Raw genomic sequence first — 17,437 nt, 5'->3', positions numbered from 1 at the left:
CTTCTCTGTTACTGTTTCCATTCTACCTCTTCCGCTGTAGCCCCCAAGAGGAGAGGGACAGGAAAGGGCCCCTGCTCACCAACCTGTTCAAGAAGGCATTCCCAAAAGCATTGAGTTTCCTGAAGGGTTTCTTCGGGTCTACCACCAGTGCATTTCCTGGAATAATTCCTTCCACATCTCCCTGCATCACCGCGATGAATGAGTCAGTAGTGGGCTCAGGCCCGATTCTCATGCCTGGGAAGTCCTGTTCCAGTAAATACCTGGCAAAAGGAAAAAGAAGCTGGATTTCAGCATTCTGTACAAGAAGCAATTACACAATTTAAGGTGCTATACAGAGGGTACCATCACCTTCCCAAGTTGCCCCAGCTCACAATCAGATATCACCCTTGACTTCCAACTCCGTATCCAACTAGCAGCCAAGTTCTATTGTTTCTACCTTCACAACATTTCTTATATATACTCCATTCTCTCCTCTGACACTGTCAAGGTCTTTATCACTCACTCCTGGGTTACTACAACAATTTGCTGCTGGATCCTTCACTCAGATAGCAAATTGATGTTCCTAAAGTATGTTTGATCACATCACCACCCTAATCAATCTTGTCCAGTGGTTCTTTATTATCTCCAAGATCAAGGATAGAATCATCGATTCAGTTTTTAAAAGCCTTTCATAACTTAGCCCCTTCCTATTTTTCTTCTTTTTCTTTTTTTTTAGCTGAGGCAACTGGGGTCGAGTGACTTGCCCAAGGTCACACAGCTAGGAAGTATTTCTTTTTCTTTTAATTCACTAGTTACTCTAAGACTTATACTTATGTACTTATCCTTATGTATAAATGTATTTATCATTTAACAGAATGATACCTCTAAACCAAAGATTTTTAACCATAGTGTGGTCCATGAATACCTAATGACAGATTTAAGGGGATCCCTTACTGCCTTTCCAATTTTATCACTCCTTAGTGTCCTACCCCTTTGTGTATTCTGTGAGCCAGTGACATTGGTCTTCTTGCTATTTCTTGAACAAGGTATTCCATCCCCTGACTCTAGACACTTTAACTTGCTGTCCACCATTGTCTGGAATTCAGTCCTCCTTATCTGTCTCCTAAATTCCCTGGCTTCTTTCAAATTTCAATTAAAATACCATCTCTTCCAAGAAGTCTTTTGTGATCTAATTAAAGCTAGTGTCTTCCTCTCTTGATTACCTCCAATTAATCTTGTGTATATCTTATTTGCACATGGTTATTTGAGCACTTTATGAGCAGCGACTGTCTTTGCCTTTCTATCTTCGGTGCTTAGGATAGTGTTTGGAACTATAGAAGACACTTAATAAATGCTTGTTGGCTGGTTAATTTTAAATTTTAAATTCTCTTATTTGATGATCAAAACAACATTGCAATCCAGGTCATGATCACTATTTTACAGATGATGAAAATGGAATTAGAGATAAGTGATCTGTCCAAGATCACACAGCTAACAAATAAAATGGGGAATCTGAATCCTCATTTTCTCTACCAAGTGTAGTGTTTTTTCTGTTACACCATAATGCCAAGAAAGATCCCACAAGGGGCTCTTATAGGCCATTATCCACTCTGATCCAATCTAAGATGAGCATCTACAATATTCCAGGCACCAGAATTAAAAAGCTAAAACTCTACAGTATGGGCTTTCAAAGAGATTAAATTATACAGAATGAATACAACATGTAAATAAAAGAAATATGGAGAGGCTAATCTGAGGAGGGAGAGACCAAAAATACTTTTCTCAGACTACCTGGGCTAAAGGAAACTAGAGATTCCAACAGGCAAAAGTCAGGAGGAATGGCATTCCAGATATGAGGGACAGCCTGTATATAAGCACAGAAGTGGGAAGATGGAATAGCTTTTATACAATAGTAGGTAAATAGCAAGTAGATCAATTTGGCTGGAGTGTAAAATGTGTCAGGGAGAATAATTTGTAATCAAATTAGAAAAGAAGACTGAAGCCAGGTTGTGAAGAGCTTTACATAACAGGGTGAGGAGTTCAGTTTTTACCTTAAAGCAAGATTTCTTAATTTTTGTGTATTATGGATCCACTTTGGTAATCTGACAAAACCTATGGATCTCTTTTCAAAATAATTTTTAATGGGTAAAATACATAAGATTATAAAACCAATAATACTGATTTTTTTTTTTTAAGTTCATGTACCTTGGATTAAGAATCCTTATTTTAGAGAAAATACTGTAGGTAAGAAGACATATGCTGAGGTTTCCTAGAGGTTATATTAAGGTATATGAAATCATTAATAAGACGGGACATTGTATAGGAGGTGGAGTCAGAAAAAGCTCAGTTCAGAACCTCTCTCACACTAATTTAAGTATTTTCACTTTTCTAAGCCTCAGTTTCCTCATCCATAAATAGAGGCCATAATTTTATCCACCTTATAGGATTGTTAATGAGAATCTATTGAGATAATGTTATAAAATGCTTAGCACACATTCAAGTAGTCTATAAACGCAAGCTAGAATTACTCAAAAAGGATGACAAATAAACTATAATTATGCTTTAAAAACAGAAACGATGTCTATATAGACTTTGCTCCTTTAGCTCAGGTTATTTTCAAGTGCAAATTTTGCAGATAATATTAGTTATACTTGCTAGGGCTTGAAGGGAAAGGAAAAGATGGTAGAATAGTCTGTGTACTATTTGAATTAAGAGAAATAAAGGCATGGGATGCTCTACTGCAACATCTAAAGTAAGTGAAGGGAAATTGTTGTTTTTTTGTTTTTTTTAGCATATATTCAAAGATAAGTCATATGTTCTTCTCTGGGATTATCTCTCCAAGTATTCCTGCCTATACATATACCTTGCATGTTTTCTTCCCCATGGGTTCCCTAATGGGTCAATTCTTCTCATTGATGTTCTATATATCTGTGGAAGGCTTATTGGGGAAATGTTTGGTTGTTTCTTTAATTAACTATGTCTTTTTATTAAATGCTTCTATTTTTAACTTTAAAAAGATTGCTTTTCTGCTTCTGGGAGGCTGTATGTCATGATGGACAAAGAGCCAGCACTGTAGTCAAGAAACTTGATACCCAATACAATACCCAACATAATATCATACTACCTGACCCTAGAGAAGCTTCTTAATCCCTTAAGGTCCCAGTCCCTTTTTGACTATAAATTACAGATGAGTTGCAGACATGCATCAGTGGAGAGTTTTCATGCTACAAACTCCCTATATTGATGAAATCATAGGTCTGTACCACCTTTCCCCACCCCTACTCCCCCAAACTCTGTTCATCTCTCCTCATACAAGCATTGTTCATTCCATGACATCTCTCCCTCCAGTTCCTTCTGATTAATACTGTACCTAGATCCCTTATCATCAACAAAAGCAGCTCACAGAAATGGAACTTTTGCCAAGTTTGCATGTGGGTCAATGACTTAATTTAAAAGTCTAACCCAGGGATTCTCAAACTACTGCCTGAGGGCCAGATGCAGCCAGCTGAGGATGTTTATGAAGCCCTCTGAGTTATGACAAATGGGCTGAGGGGCGGAGGCAGAGTATGAGTTTTTGTTTTTACTATAGTCCAGTCCTCCAACAGTCTGAGGGACAGTGAACTGGCCCTTATTTAAAAAGTTTAAGTATCACTGGTCTAACCTATGTAGGCATAAGTTGCCCTAACAATTATTTTCATGGTCTAATATAAAAATAGGTTTTACATGATTGCACATGTATAACATATCAAATTGTTTACCATTTCAGGAAGGGGTGAGGGAAAAAAATTTGAAACTCAAAATTTTCTAAAAATGAATATTAACATTTGTTTTTACATGCAATCGGAAAAAAATAAAAAATTTTAAAAATATATTTTTAGGGGTCCCAAATTGAGAGGACATGACCTTCACATCTAAGACTATAATGCTATGCTAACTATTCCTCTATCCTTCCATTTTAAGTAGCTTGAGTGAAGTATTTACTCCTTCTAAAAATATATATATACATGATAAGTAGGCCTCAGAAGGAGGATGCATAGGGGAAAAGAAAAATGAGAGAGGCAAGAAGCTAAAAGCAAGCAAGGAGAGAGAGAGAGAGAGAGACAGAGAAAGAAAAAATAAACAAACAGGTTTTTTGCTACCACCTTGCACAAGAGACTTGGCAGCAAAGAAATCTTAATAGACATTTGCCAGTCTTCACCGAGAAACTCATGCTGTGGAGACAGAGCCTGGCAAGAAGGTGAAAAAAACAGTCTATAAATAAAACTATATTTTAAAAAATGCACAAAACAAAACAGAAGTACAGACAATAAAGCAACTTTGCTACTATCTTAAAATTATGTGTATATACGTATATACATATATATATAGAAATATACATACATGCATATAATATACAGTATTTATATTTTTTAAGAAACAAATCTTATGTAAGAGAATATCATAGTTTTTTATACATTTCTCTTATTCTTTATATATTGAAATGTTTGCATTTGCAATGATTGTTAGGTTCATGATTTAAAAAAAAAGAAAATGAAGAAATCTGGACTCAGCCTTTAAATGGCTCTGGGAATTTACATACAACTTGACTAGAGATTATTTAGTCATATTTCATTAACGAAGGGGCATGGGTATCATGCACATATTGACATGGGGGCTATGAGAGAATGAAAACATCTCCAAAGTACACCTGGGTCCTTTGTTTCAGAAGAGTCTCTCACACAAGGCTTATACCTCTATTAGGATTTTATATATATATATATATATATATATATATATACTAGATTAGAGTATACCATATACCAGCCCAATTCTGGCTGGCTGATAACCTGCACTGCCCCAGTGTATAAAAGAAAAGTAATTGGTGGGCACAGGAAATTTAAAAAAGGACTCGTTATATGTGATACATGTATGACATAGGTCCTTTAGCAGCTTGAAATGGAAATGTGTTAGGCCTGAGAAAGTCAATCCTTCCGACAGCTAAGTGAATATCTGGCCTGCAGCTGAAGGGTCTGTCTCTTTCACACAGAGAAGAGGCCAGAAGAAGGAAAGAATCTAACTTTAAAATTGAAGAACAGTGGCAGAGTCTTGGGCTTTTAGAGATGATCTTTCTTTGATCCCCTCATTCTGCATAAGAGAGAACTGGGGAGTCTCAAGATTGGAAGTAATTTGCATGGATCAAAGAGCAGCAAGTTACAAACAGAGCTGGAAGTACCTAAATCTCCAAACTCCCATCCTAAGAACTCTTTAGACTAGATCTTCTGAATGAGAAACGAGCAAATGGCATGAAACCAACACTCTTTCTCTTTCCTCTTCTCCCCAATAAAAAAAACTACACACGACTAGTGAATAGTGATGATTCACACCTCAGTACCAACTCTGGAATTTCCACAGCCTTATACTGACTAAAGTACTATCAGGACAAAACAGTTCATTTGCATAAAGGTTGCCCAGCAGTTTCAGTTGGGTTGCCATGGCCAACCTTCCCCAAAGATAACACACAGAAGAGGAAATCCCTAGAGAAACTAAGGATACACGAGTTAAAACTGGGGCATGGGTAATCCAGGTCTCAAAAAAATCAAAGACCACAGCTGTCTGTGAACAGATCTAAACTATCTTGGGCTGGTACCTCCAATGGCTAGGACATTCCCTCCCAAGGATTCCAGCCTAAGCAAACAAATACTGTTTGGAGCCAGGATTTCCTCCAGTAATGGGATTACTATTAGGGCAAGCACCTTAGGACCTTAGGTCTGAAAACCAAAATAAAAACACCTTTCAAGGATGTTTCTTTTCACTTTTCAATAGATATTTATTAACCCTATTGTACAGAGAAAATTGTTAAACTACAGAGGAAAAAATGCATGGTTATAGAAGACCTAACAAGACAGTTTTTAGTGAGCTGACAGCCCACTAAGTTTTACAAAAAAGCATAATTTTTTCCATTTTATTGAGCCCAAATCAACTTCCTTAAATTCTGACTCATTGGTTCCAAATTCTGTTCTAGGTAATGATACAGAATAAGTCCAGTTTATCTTCTCCATTACCATCACATTCATTTTCTTACTAGTTTCTCACTACAATCAGTAAGGATCAGACAGAACAATCCCATTTTTTTTTCTGTGGTATCTCTAGTGACCGTACAGTGTATGCAGGGCTCAGGACTTTGCTGTCTATTCTGCAACCCTACTAACTGAAGAACAAGTGAGACTTTTGAAAATACACACACACACACACACACACACACCAGTGGAGGAGAGGTTGTTACTGGTTTGCATCACATTTACGCTGGCATTATACCTACTCCCTAGATGTTATGTCTGTCTCCCTGAAGGATCAATCTTTCCTTTTTGTGGCAGGGAATTATAGTCACCATGGAAGAAGTCACCAAAGGACAGCATGAATGGGAAGGTGGGACACAAGAACCAGGCTGAGCATTGTATGCAAAGGAGTGCTAAATGCTAAATGAGGAATGTTATCCCAGTAACTCTGAAGAATACTGACCAAAGAATAGGACTTCTAGAGAAAGCTACAACATAGTTTAGAGAAAACAGCCACATAAATCATGCCATTTCTGTGCATGTAGGCCCATCACTTCAAATCTCTTCTTAAAAATGAAACAGGAATGTCTAATATTAAAAGAGATGCCGGCTTGTTTGTGGAGACCCAGGATCCTAAGAGGATATTTCTAGGAGCTCAGGAATCATCAAGACAAATCATTCCCAGTGAGGAACATTATGATGGTGCACACTTATGGCTCTAATATCACTATGGGAAAACTTTTGGTATAAAAATTCCCTCTGTGCATAGAGAGCCCTGACTCATCTGTAACCAATGGTCTTGGTCTATGATCATATATTATGGATCTGAAACAGGGTTTGAACCTGAAGCCTTCTGGAATGCAAAACCAGTCCTTTATGTGGCCACTTTATATTTTAGAAGTAAATTGGGAGGGCAGCTTCATGGATAGAACATCAGCCCTGGAGTCAGAAGAACCTGAATCCAAATCCAGCTTCAGATACTTACTAGCTGTGTGGCACAATCCCAAGTACCTCACCCTCCCTTAAAAAAAAAAAAAAAAATAAAATAATAATAATAATAATAATAATAATAAATTGGAACCTTTAGGAAGTTTCTTTAGACTGTGGGGACTTTTTTGGTCAAAAAGAAAAGCAGTTCTAACAAACACAAAAAAAATTAAGATACTGCAGTAAGAACTGAGCAGTAAGGATGTATGAGAAAGGTTTATGTTTTGAGTTCTAGTCCTGCCTTAGAACCTTACTGGGGAGGGAGAAGTCAAATGCTAAGGAACATAACTGAATACCAGCCCAAGAATTTCTGTCCCCAAAGTGAAGAAGATAAACTTCAGTGATTAAGTTTCTATCTTTACACTAACTTCTCAAATGCTAGCTCCTTCCTAATAGACAGACCACGTATATGGCAATTTGCAATACCCAGAAATACTGGACGACAAGCCTCAAGAGTAAGCCTGGCATTCTGTGTCAGCCCACCTTGCTGTTCACAAAAGAAAGCAAGTCTCGGGAGCACAGGAGACCAAGGAAAATGAAGACCCTGGAAGAATCCCCATTCCAGATCCTGGGAACACCAAGCTGGAGCAGGGCAGACGAGGCTGGGCTGGGGAAAGGCACAGGGAGTCTAGGTAGACCTTGCAAACCTAGAACAAAGGTCCTACTGTGCTTAGAGCCAAATGCACAAAGGAAAAATCTACTGAGAAGCTTCACACACTGCCTCTTTATGGGGAAAGATAAAAATCGCCTCTGTTGAGAGACAAAAACATTCCCACAGACATGTAAAGAAGAGTGGATTTGTTACTTGATAGGTCCATCCAAGTAGAAGACGGCCATCTCTGTCTATCCCCAGAATTAGAAGAGCATGAACAAGGAAAGGGCCAAACCCTGGGGGTCAGCCTGCTTCCTAGAGGCCCCAGAAGGCCATCTAATCCAATTCCTGATTTTTATTTTTTTGGGGGGGAGAGGGGGAGGTTTAGAGACTGGGTCTCTCTAGCTCATCCAGGCTGAAATCCTGTTTTGCCCTGCACTGGTTCACCCTCCTGACTTAGTATGAACATCCAATAACCCTATAGCTCAGAACTCCCAAACTCAAGAGATCTATCTGTCTTGGGCCTCCCCAATAGTAGGAGATTATAAGTATGGATCATTAAGCTCTGCCTCCTCAGTTTAGAAAGGAGGCCTAGTGTAAAGTGATTTGCTCATAGGTAGGTTTTATAAGTAATAAGCTTCTAAGGCTGGATTTGGACTTGAGTTTCCTAACTGCAGAACCAGTTATCTTCCTACATTATGCCATACTGCCCCTAAAAATTCAGTAAGTAGCAAGCTGACCTAATCAAGATAGTACATTTGCTAAGAGGCCTGGCTCCATCATTCACTTCTCCCATTTATAAAAAGGAAATAATACCCTATTCTCCTTGGAAGTGGAGAATGAAATTAAATGAGATGTGTTTGAAGTCTGGCAAGCAGATGATTACTGTGCTTTTCAAACATAGGACAGCACTCAATCCAGTTCTCCTCTTCTAACTCTGCAGGACTCAATATCATTTTCCCAGAACCACAATTCTCCTTTTAGCACTTCAAGGGGACAGGATCTTGGCAGGGGGAGAAGTATTAATAGTCATAATAATAGAAACTTTGCAAACCATACATATACATACTCACATATTTAAGATTATATATGTGTATATATATGTATATTCATACACAAACATATATAAAATGCACTCACAAATATATACATACATATATGGATATATTTAAGTTATGTATACATAATAAACATATAGTTAAGGTAAATGATTGCATATAAATACACAAACATACACACATAGAAAGAAATTAAGGGTTGAATAGTGAAGAAATGTATCCTTAGTCATACATTCAATAAAATGCAGAAGCAGAAGCAGAAGCAGAATGCAGATATTGATTCTAGGTCCAGGCTTATTCCACTATACCATGCTATTTCTCAGCTATATTAAGGATGAAATAAATTCCCCCACCTTGACATAAGCCTGTAGGAAAGCCTTCCCAGTAGAGTCACAACAATACAAAATAGTCTAGCTACATGTCATAGAACCAAGTAGCTCAACCTTGCTCTCCCCTAACTAAATGCTTTTCATCCTTTCATTTCCTGAGAGCCCTCAGGGTATTAGTCCTCAGAACAGAATTCTCAGTTTGAATCTGAACTAGTAACCAAGAAGAAGCCATCATTATTAATATTCCTCTTTCAAGGATTTTTGTTTCTTTCTATCCTATTCAGGAGCTCTAAGAGGTTGAGCAGAAATTATAGGATGCACTACTATCCAGGCCCCATTCTGCATTTTTGGCAGGCTTGAGACCTAGAAAAGAAGTAACACCAAATCAGGAAAAGGTACATGGGATCTGAAAGCCTAAGAGAAGAATGATAGCTCGGAAGAGATCTATAAGGATATTCTTATAAATCCAAGCCAACTTATATCTACCTTTTTCCATTCCTACAGTTCATCTGTGAAACAGCTTTTCTGGTAAAATAATATGGAGGGGAAAGGGGAAAGAAGTGAGCATAGTAATAGAAAATTGTGCTATCATATTCCACTGATGAGTCATCACTGGGAATGATACAAAGAATATCATAAAGAATTAACAGAGGAAAATGGAAAGAAGTCTGAATAAGCTACTTTTCCATAAAAGCAATTTGGATATATTATTTAAAAACAAATAAACTCCATCAGTTTCTCATTGCCAGTGACAAGGATACTGGTACAGATGGAACATATGACATAAGAGATTTGGCACTGATCTCAACCTGGGGCAGCCCTGATATCCTGTCAATCTGGTCCCTCTCAGTGCTCTCCAGTCAACAATGCCCTGAAGTCCAGCAATGCCTCTTGGTGGGTACCTACATGGGTACCGCAAGCATATGCTCATAACCTAGGGGAAAGGACTCAGGAAAAAAAAAATAGGATCCAAGGAAACAGCAATGCAGGATAATCTGTGGGTAGACAGATGATCTGAGAGATAAGGACTCAAAGCCAAGTGTCTAGAGAAAAAAGGCTAAGAGAATGCTGGTGTATGAGTGATTTTGGACTAGTATACTAGCAGCAGGCAGCACTAGCAGAGAACAGAGCCTGGGCCAATTTGTTGTTTATTTTATTACTTGGGTGACTGGGCCTTGGGCCAGGGAAGTTATTTCAGGCAGAGACCACAGCTTGTTAATTAATTATTAGAAGAATGTTCTTATCTGCATGTACTTCCTTAGGCAGGCAACAGACCTAGTGGCAAGAGCATATAATTACAGGCAGACACTTAGGAGAGAGCAAGCCAACAGTAAAGGAAGAAGAGGCAAATGCTAGGTACCCAGATACAGGCTTCTGCTTAGGTAGGCTGGGCATTTTGGTACCAGAGTTAGGAACTGACTGAGAGAAATCCTGTGTAATAGGAGAGGCTGAGATAGGGGACAGAACAGGAAGACAGCTGCGTTCCTGGGCCCCTAGCTCCTCTAAGAGAAGGAAGAGTTTTGGCAGGGATGAGAGGCTCTGAACAATGATACAGTGAAATCTTGTATTGTATTGTGGCCTCCCTAGGCCACACATACCACGGAGCTGGCAGCATCTCCTGATATACACTGCAGCTCTCTGCCACAAAAGACCAGCACCTGAACAAAAGCAGAGATCTTGAACCACTTTTGCATAATGGATTTACATTAGCAGTGTGGCAAGGCCTATGGAATTCTCTTCTCAGAAGAATTTTCACATACATAAAATAAAATACTCAAGATTACAAAGAAAATTACTTATGTTGCAATGGTTATTACATTTAAAAAAACAGCTTCATAGACTCACAGCTAATAACTGCTCTATTATAATGTTTTTAATCTCTCTGGTTTTAAAAAAAGGAAATTCAGGCTAACTTTGAAAGTGGGGAAGAGGATGGGCTCTGTTCTGCTCTTCCCTTGCCTCAGACCAAGAAGAATTTGTGATGGCCATCTCCTCCAAACAGAGCTAGAGACGACTTAGTCAGTTAGCAAAGAGGATATTTAATGTGGAAATTTTTCGTAATACAAAAATACTTAACTCTGACCACTTCTCTCTCATTCTCTCAGTTCTCTTAGTGTCTTTCAGATGCTGCCTTCAAGTTTTACTGGCTTCTCACCGCTCCAAACATCTCTCAAGAACTGGTACTTTAAATGAGGATAAGCCTGACTTTAAAGAGAAGGTGTAGAAAGAAACTACTGGACCAGGAACCTAGCTGTCTTCCTATTCTATCCCCTTGGGCATGGACTCAGGCTGCTCTGAAATAAAGTTTGGGGAAAACCAACACTGAATTTCACAAACCTCAAAGGGCAAGAGCTGGTCTACTCTTATTACTCATGTACCCTTTCTTGCCAAGCTTTTTCTAGAATGGTCATACTTCTGTGAACTAATGTTGGCAATAATAATGAATAATTTCACTTATATAATAGTTTAAGATTTACGGAGTTCCTTATATGCATTATTTCACTGGAGCCAATAATCCTATGAAAAAGGCTCTTTAAGTATTATTATTCCCATTTTATAAGAGAAATGAAATTAATTTGAAAGGCAGTATGGTAGAAAAGATAGTGTGCTGGATTTGGAGACAGAAATCCAGCTTCAGACGATATACTAACTGTGTGGCTTCTGTTTCTTCATCTGTAAAACTGAAAAATAAGGGCACTGATCTCACATGATTTTTGCCAGATTCAACATCTACAATGTTGTGTAAACCTTAAAATGGCTTACAAATGTGAACTATAGTCATTATTACATCTTTTTTTCTCCGTAGTCACATAGTTCCTAAATCCTTCAGACATTAGATTTGCTGGCAGAAAGACCCAAGTTGATATTCATCACAATTCCAATAGTCTGTCTGCACACACAGAAATCACACAAGCATTTTTTTTTTATTCCCATGTGTTCCAATTATTCTAATTCTGAGCTTGTTCTGTCCTAAAAGTTGGGAGTCATGAGTATAACTTCAGAGACAATTGGGGAACAAAAAATACTATATCTAGACTGATGTTCCTATCTTTAATTCATAAATGTAGCCTCCCAGAAGTTCTTTGCCTAGGAAACCCAGTTATAGAATCTTCGAGATTATTGGATTAATGAAGGGGAAGGAATTAATCATAATTATTTATTAAGCAACCACTATGTACACCATTCTAAGTGCTTTCCAATTATTGTTCCATTTGAGGGAGGAAAGGGGATAAGCATTTATTTGTAGTACCTACTATGTGCTAAACACTGTGTTAAGCTCTTTACAAATGTTATCTCTTTTGAGCCTCAAGATAATCCTTCAAGTTTGATGCTAAATCTTGTACAAATACAAAATGTTTTATTTTTACACCAATTCTTTGAGGTAGGAACTATTATCTTCCCCAACTTACAGTTGAGGAAACTGATGTAGGAGTTGTATCTTTCCCAGGGTCACACATATATACACATACTCTAAACCAAAATTGAGATTTTTTTCAACAATCATCCTAAAAAGATGGCTTAACTAGCCTCTGTCTGATTATCCCTTGTGAATAAAAAGTTCACCATCTTATAATTATCAGTTTTGGGTAGACATTTTTCATGAATGAAAGCAAAATTTCCTTCCTTGTTAATTCTACCCATTGGTCCTACTTTTACCCTTCTGAAGTTAATATAGAAAAATCAGCTTCTTTTTCCATACGACAAACCTTTTTTTTTTTTTAAAGATTTTTTTAAATTGAAAACTTATATGTGATTCATTATTATAACAGATAATCATTTCACAAAAAAATGATAGAAATATTAGAAAAGAAAAACATTAACTAGGGGAATTGCACACACTGGCAAGGCAAACTTTCTCTAGACACAGAATATTAACAACATTTTTTGGGCCAATAAGACATCTCTTAAAATGTTTGGGAGCTATCCATTGCTTTCTCCTGGTCTTCCTCCAAGCCTGTAACTCTCTAGGTAGCTACCCATACTTCTCAAATCCATGACAAAACTGAATTGCTTGATATTCCCCTCTAAGTGTGGCACCCAGATTTGAATACACTATAGAAGATCTAATCAGTCCATTGCAGAAATTTCCAGCATAGGCAATATTCTTTGAACTATAGCAAGGCACCAGCTTAAATCCTAGTGGCCACAACAAAGAAACTCAAACCTTTTACCATCATTACTTATGCTGTGACAAAATAAATAAAAAATAATTTGAATGTGAGAATTACCAAATAATTCAATATAAAAAATTTACAAAATGTCTATTTACTGGGAATATGATGATTTAAAAATAGGATACAGTTACCATTTTCAAGGAGCTTACATTCTTGGGAGGGGAAATAGGTGGGGATTGTTTTCATGACAAAGATCCTGGAAGGGACATAATAGAAACACTACAGTCACCATTTTATTGACCAGAAAACAGTAACTCCAAGACTTTAAGTAAATTAGATCATTACAGAAGGCCACAGCTATTTCTGCTAGCCCACATTTGATGACTGGATTGGAGTATGGAGGAGATCCTGGTCCACAAAATCTCCTAAAAACGCAAAGGATATACCCTAATCTGACCCTGTGAAGTCCCCTCCAGTTCAAGCATTCTGTAGTTCCAAGGAACAGACAATCTTCTCTCAGGATGATAAGCATTTCCTGCTAAACTTACTCACAAAGGACAAAGAATCAGGTGCTCAGAGTTCTAACCCTGGCTTGGCCAAGAACCATTTGTCATTTCTCCCTCTCCTATTTTTTGTCTCCTCATCCAAAAAACAAAGGTATTAAGATGATGACTAAAGTCTTTTCCGACATTCATAATCCTATGATTCCATGAAGAGCAAAAGGGAGAGAAAAATCTGCCATTTCCCCCATGTTAGACGAAAGGCTATGTAGGATGGATATCAGGCATTTGATGGCTGGCCTGGGATAGTACTTACAACAGGATCCTACTCTATTAATCCCAATCAAGGAAGAACAAAGCCATGTATACTTCAGTAGACTCGGAAATATCTTGGAAATATTTGGGGATGTAAAGGAGGCCACAGAAACCTGGACTGACAATCAGTACTTAAAACTTTCTTTGCACAATCACAGAGTTATATAGCTGGACAAGAGGCATCAAGAGCTGGGTTTAAATCCACTTGCTGATATTTCTTAGCAAGGTAACCTGAGCAAGTCAGTTGACCAACTGATTCTTTGTTTCTTCATCAACAAAACAGGGTTACTATTACTTACAGTGCTCTGACATTGGTGTATCAAGGCTATAGTTAAAATCAAATGAAATCATATTCATGACATTCTTTGCAAACTTTGGAGTTCTTTCTATAATAAGAATAGCCAACATTTATACAGCACTTATTACATATTGAGCTTAGCATATTACAGTTACTGTTTCATTTGAAACTCACAACCACTGGGAGGGTGGGAGGAGGTAAGTGCTATTATAATGTTTATTTACAGGCAAATTGAGGATAAGTGACTTGCCTGGGATCATATACCTAATAAGTGACTGAGGCTGTATTTGAACTCAGATCTTCCAAATTCAGGGCCCAATGCTCTATCCACTGGGCTACCAAAATCAAATGCCTTATCCTCCATGCTCTTTCTCTATGACTATACTCTGCCATCATCTTCCTAGTACACTAATTAGGAGATTTTGATGGCTCAATTATCAGGACCTGTACCATGTAGCAAGTCATGTGATTTGTCGGTGAACTTCCTCCTGATCACTTTTGGTACTAGGGCCTCTATAAAGCAAAAAATGAAAACATACACAATTTCCTCCCGTGTTTTGTTTCTGGTTTGGGGGATTTTTTTGGAAGGAATAAAATTTTTGACTGAGATCACCAATGCTTCCCAAAAAAAGGACCTTCATGGAAGTCCTCGCCATTTTCATCTCTCAGAGGCAACAGGAAACAAGGAAGAATGAAGGAGAATGGTTCTCCAATGGCTTGTCCAGACACCGGCTGAGTTTAGGGTAATGACTGCATGTTAATTCTTTGATGGCAGGCGTAGGATAAATAGCTACAACAGGATCTTACCAGATTAACCCAGAACAAGGAAGAAGAGCAAAGTCAAGCATGTTTCAGAAATAACCTGGAAACTTTGGGGCTATGGAAATTTCACCACATTTTTTCCTACTGCCAAATCCTTCCTATCTCTCTGCTCTCTGGGCTTTAGTTTCATTATCTGTAAGGGGAATAATATAGCCAACTACTGCCCCCACGCCCAACCCTTTCAAAAAGAGCAGTTAATTCAATTGACTTCCAGGGTTAAATAGAGAAGAATGGAGTGAGGTAGTGAACTAAGAGATGGAGCAACTTTTAAGTTCTATAGTACGGTGGAAAGAACATTGGAGTCAATCAGAGTATCTGGGTTCAAATACCAATTCTGATACTATTTGTGTGACCTTGAACAAATCACAACTTCTCTGAACTATTTCCTCATCTTAAAAAGAAATCCATCAAGTATTTATTAATCACCTAATTATAGGAACATAAAATGATGGGGAGTGGCCCAGATAACCTCTAAGGTCCCACCTAGCTCCACTCCTTCGAGCCTACGATTTCTTCTGAGCCCCAAATTGTCTAAAGACTTTTCAAGATGTTTCCAGTCTTCGCCTATGCATGGTGACTCTGGAGAGGCGAAAATGGGCTCCAGGAAATAGACTGGTTCAAGGTTTTAACATACCCACTCCTATCTACAGAGTGATGGAAATAGCCCACAAGTTCCTCTCACCTGATGAAGGTTGTCTTCCCAGTGGAATACTGCCCCACGAGGAGGACCATGGGCTTATTGTCAAAGTCGGCATCTTCCAAGGCAGGAGAGTGAAACTCGTGAAACCTGTAGTACTCTTCCAACGGCAGCAGCTTGGTCTTGTAGAGTTTCTTGAGCCCCTCACTCACAGTCTGGAACACCTCCGGATCCTTCCTTCTTCGGTCGTCATGCCCAAGCCAGCTGAACATCTTGGCTGAGGGTGTCCCAGCAGTCTACGGCTGTACTACCGCCTCTCCCAGGTTCCTGTTCTCTCTTCTAGTCTCGGATACAGACAGGAAGAGAGCACCTGCCCAGCCCCCAACTCTTTCCGACTTGGTTCTTTTAAAAGGGGGGATGGCTACCAAAAGTTGGCCCAATTTATTTTAAAATTATGATGGTGAGAAAGAAAAAGAGACCCACAATCAGGGGCACTCCGAATTCCTACACAGGGGAGATACACCTTTTATCTCGCTGCTCCCTGCGGCTCACCATCAGCCAGCTAATGCACACACAGAAGCGGACCGGGCTACAGTAGCAGACTGACCTATCCGCTCCTTTACCACGCAAGGAGGGGCAACCTGGACTACGCTCTCCCCTTCTCCTGAGTGCACTCCCAAGCCTTCTTCATCCAGCTAGGGAAACTGCGTGGGAAGGCAGAGAACGTGTGACCCGAAGGACCTAAGCGCTACTTAGTCTCAGCAATAAATGTCATATCTGCAATTAAAATGTCAAATTAGCTCCTTCCCTTCCACCTCCCCCCGCTGCAGCCCGTTCCGAGAGCTCGGGCTGCGGCTGCAATGGAGCGCTGAGTTAGAATTCACCCCCGCCCTGGCGCTCGGCGCGCGCCTCCTGGACGCCCGGGGAGTGGCGTGGGTCCCACTGTGCTCCGGAGGCTGCTCGGCTCAGGTCGCCGCGGGAGGCACCCCCCGTGCAGCGGGCTCTGCTCAGCTCAGCGTCTGCGGACAGTCCGGCGGCGGCGGCAGCAAGCGCGGCTGCATGCCCCAGCTTGTGCGGCTGGATTTAAATGCCAGCCCTGCAGGAAACCGCGGGGCATAGGAAGTGCCGACTACTGGCAAGCGACTCGCGCCGTCCTGGGCGAGGTGAAGCCGCGCAGGGAGCCGCCATGCTTGTGGGCAGGGCCGGGGAAGGCGGGTGGGGGAGCGCTCCTGGAGTCCTCAGCAGCATCAGCCGCAGCATCAGCAACAGCAGCAGCGCTGGCTCGGGAATGCGGCCGGTGCTGCGCAGAGCCAGGTGTGGCTGCGGGGGCCTCGCGCCCTCCGGGGGACCGAGCATTTCCTTGCTTTTCCCGTGCAGCGAGCCGTCACGGAGGGCCGTTTGAACTGTTCTGAAACTGATTTCTTGTAAATTTGGAATTCCTTCCCCTACCCCCCCAGATTCCAGAGCGTGGTATTTACCGAGATTGCAATTACAGCTGGACTAATCAATCTCTGCCCCAGGGTGAAAGGAGGAGTCAGCTCTTTCGTGCCCTGGGATCTTAAGAACCTATTCGGAAGGGGAAAGTTGATAATGGCTTACATTATTTGCAAAACATTTAATTGATTCTTTTGCTTCCCTCTATGCCCTCAGGTTATTGGTTTTGGGCTGGGCAGGGAAGAGTCCAGGCCCGTGATTTCATTTCCATAGGGAACTTCCCGGGAGGATCTGGGATTTACAGTCTTGGGGGATGGTCGCGGGCGAACTAAGGAA

The 17,437-nt window shown here is 39.9% G+C and overlaps 1 protein-coding gene across 1 annotated transcript in view; it reads right to left on the bottom strand.

Annotated features, from left to right (window-relative positions):
- The window catches only part of EHD3 (EH domain containing 3), a 54,892-nt gene extending 37,852 nt beyond the window's left edge, over positions 1-17,040 (bottom strand). Inside the window, exons 1-2 of the mRNA XM_074288128.1 lie at positions 15,713-17,040; positions 84-260 (exon numbers count right to left, since the gene is read on the bottom strand). Coding sequence (XP_074144229.1) covers positions 84-260; positions 15,713-15,939 — 404 coding nt within the window. The 5' untranslated portion in view covers positions 15,940-17,040. The remainder of the gene's footprint in view (positions 1-83; positions 261-15,712) is intronic.
- Positions 17,041-17,437: the final 397 nt, after the last annotated feature.

Source organism: Sminthopsis crassicaudata, chromosome 2 (assembly GCF_048593235.1).
Source record: "Sminthopsis crassicaudata isolate SCR6 chromosome 2, ASM4859323v1, whole genome shotgun sequence".
In the NCBI taxonomy this organism is placed as follows: domain Eukaryota; kingdom Metazoa; phylum Chordata; class Mammalia; order Dasyuromorphia; family Dasyuridae; genus Sminthopsis; species Sminthopsis crassicaudata.
Note: the sequence above shows the minus strand (reverse complement) of the source record. Positions and strands in the feature narration are given on the sequence as shown.